This window comes from Caenorhabditis briggsae, assembly GCF_000004555.2.
Source record: "Caenorhabditis briggsae complete genome, chrII, whole genome shotgun sequence".
NCBI classification, from domain to species: domain Eukaryota; kingdom Metazoa; phylum Nematoda; class Chromadorea; order Rhabditida; family Rhabditidae; genus Caenorhabditis; species Caenorhabditis briggsae.
In genome coordinates this window covers 11,493,521-11,494,099 of record NC_013486.2, presented here as the reverse complement: position 1 = coordinate 11,494,099, position 579 = coordinate 11,493,521, and the positions used below count along the sequence as shown (strand labels likewise).

Genomic DNA, 579 nt, shown 5'->3' with positions numbered 1-579 from the left:
CTTGTGTATTTTTTTTCTGTGTGCGGTCTTGGTCTGCTGTTCATCTATTGTAATTCCTTTTTTGCAATTTTTCAATCAATAAATTAAATTTTATGGAGCGTATTTCGTTTGTTGATTTGGGGTCTAGATGGGGTCTATATGGGGATTTCCCGCGCGTTCCCCGGCTGCATAAACAGGAGTTACCCGAGAAGAGAAGCAGACAGAGATGGCTATTGGATCCTATACAAATGGCGTCAAAGCAGTCAGAGCTGGATATAGCTGATCCTCTTCCTCGTAAGTGCTTATCAGTTCTTTCATAAAAAGACCACGCATTGATAAGTAGTTCTCTTCCATAAAATCTATATGCGGATGACATAGTACGTCCAACCATGTAACAGTCCATCGATTGGTACATCCGACGTTCTGAAAGAACACATTTTTTATAAAGTTTATTGTGGTTACTCACAAATTGGATTCCCATTTTAAAATCGAAATCGTAAGTTAGAGCTGTTTCATTTGCACCGGGATGCAATCTCATTGTAACTCTGGCTGTTATTCCGGCATCGTTTGCTTCAACACTTGAACCTTTATATAATCTTT

The 579-nt window shown here is 39.0% G+C and overlaps 1 protein-coding gene across 1 annotated transcript; it reads right to left on the bottom strand.

The window, feature by feature from the left end:
- Positions 1–219: 219 nt before the first annotated feature.
- CBG20814 lies at positions 220–517 on the bottom strand (the record flags this gene model as incomplete). The annotated part of the gene is made up of 2 exons (XM_002631580.1): positions 220–402; positions 446–517. The coding sequence occupies 2 exons, from the start codon at positions 515–517 to the stop codon at positions 220–222; spliced, it is 255 nt and encodes an 84-aa protein (XP_002631626.1).
- Positions 518–579: the final 62 nt, after the last annotated feature.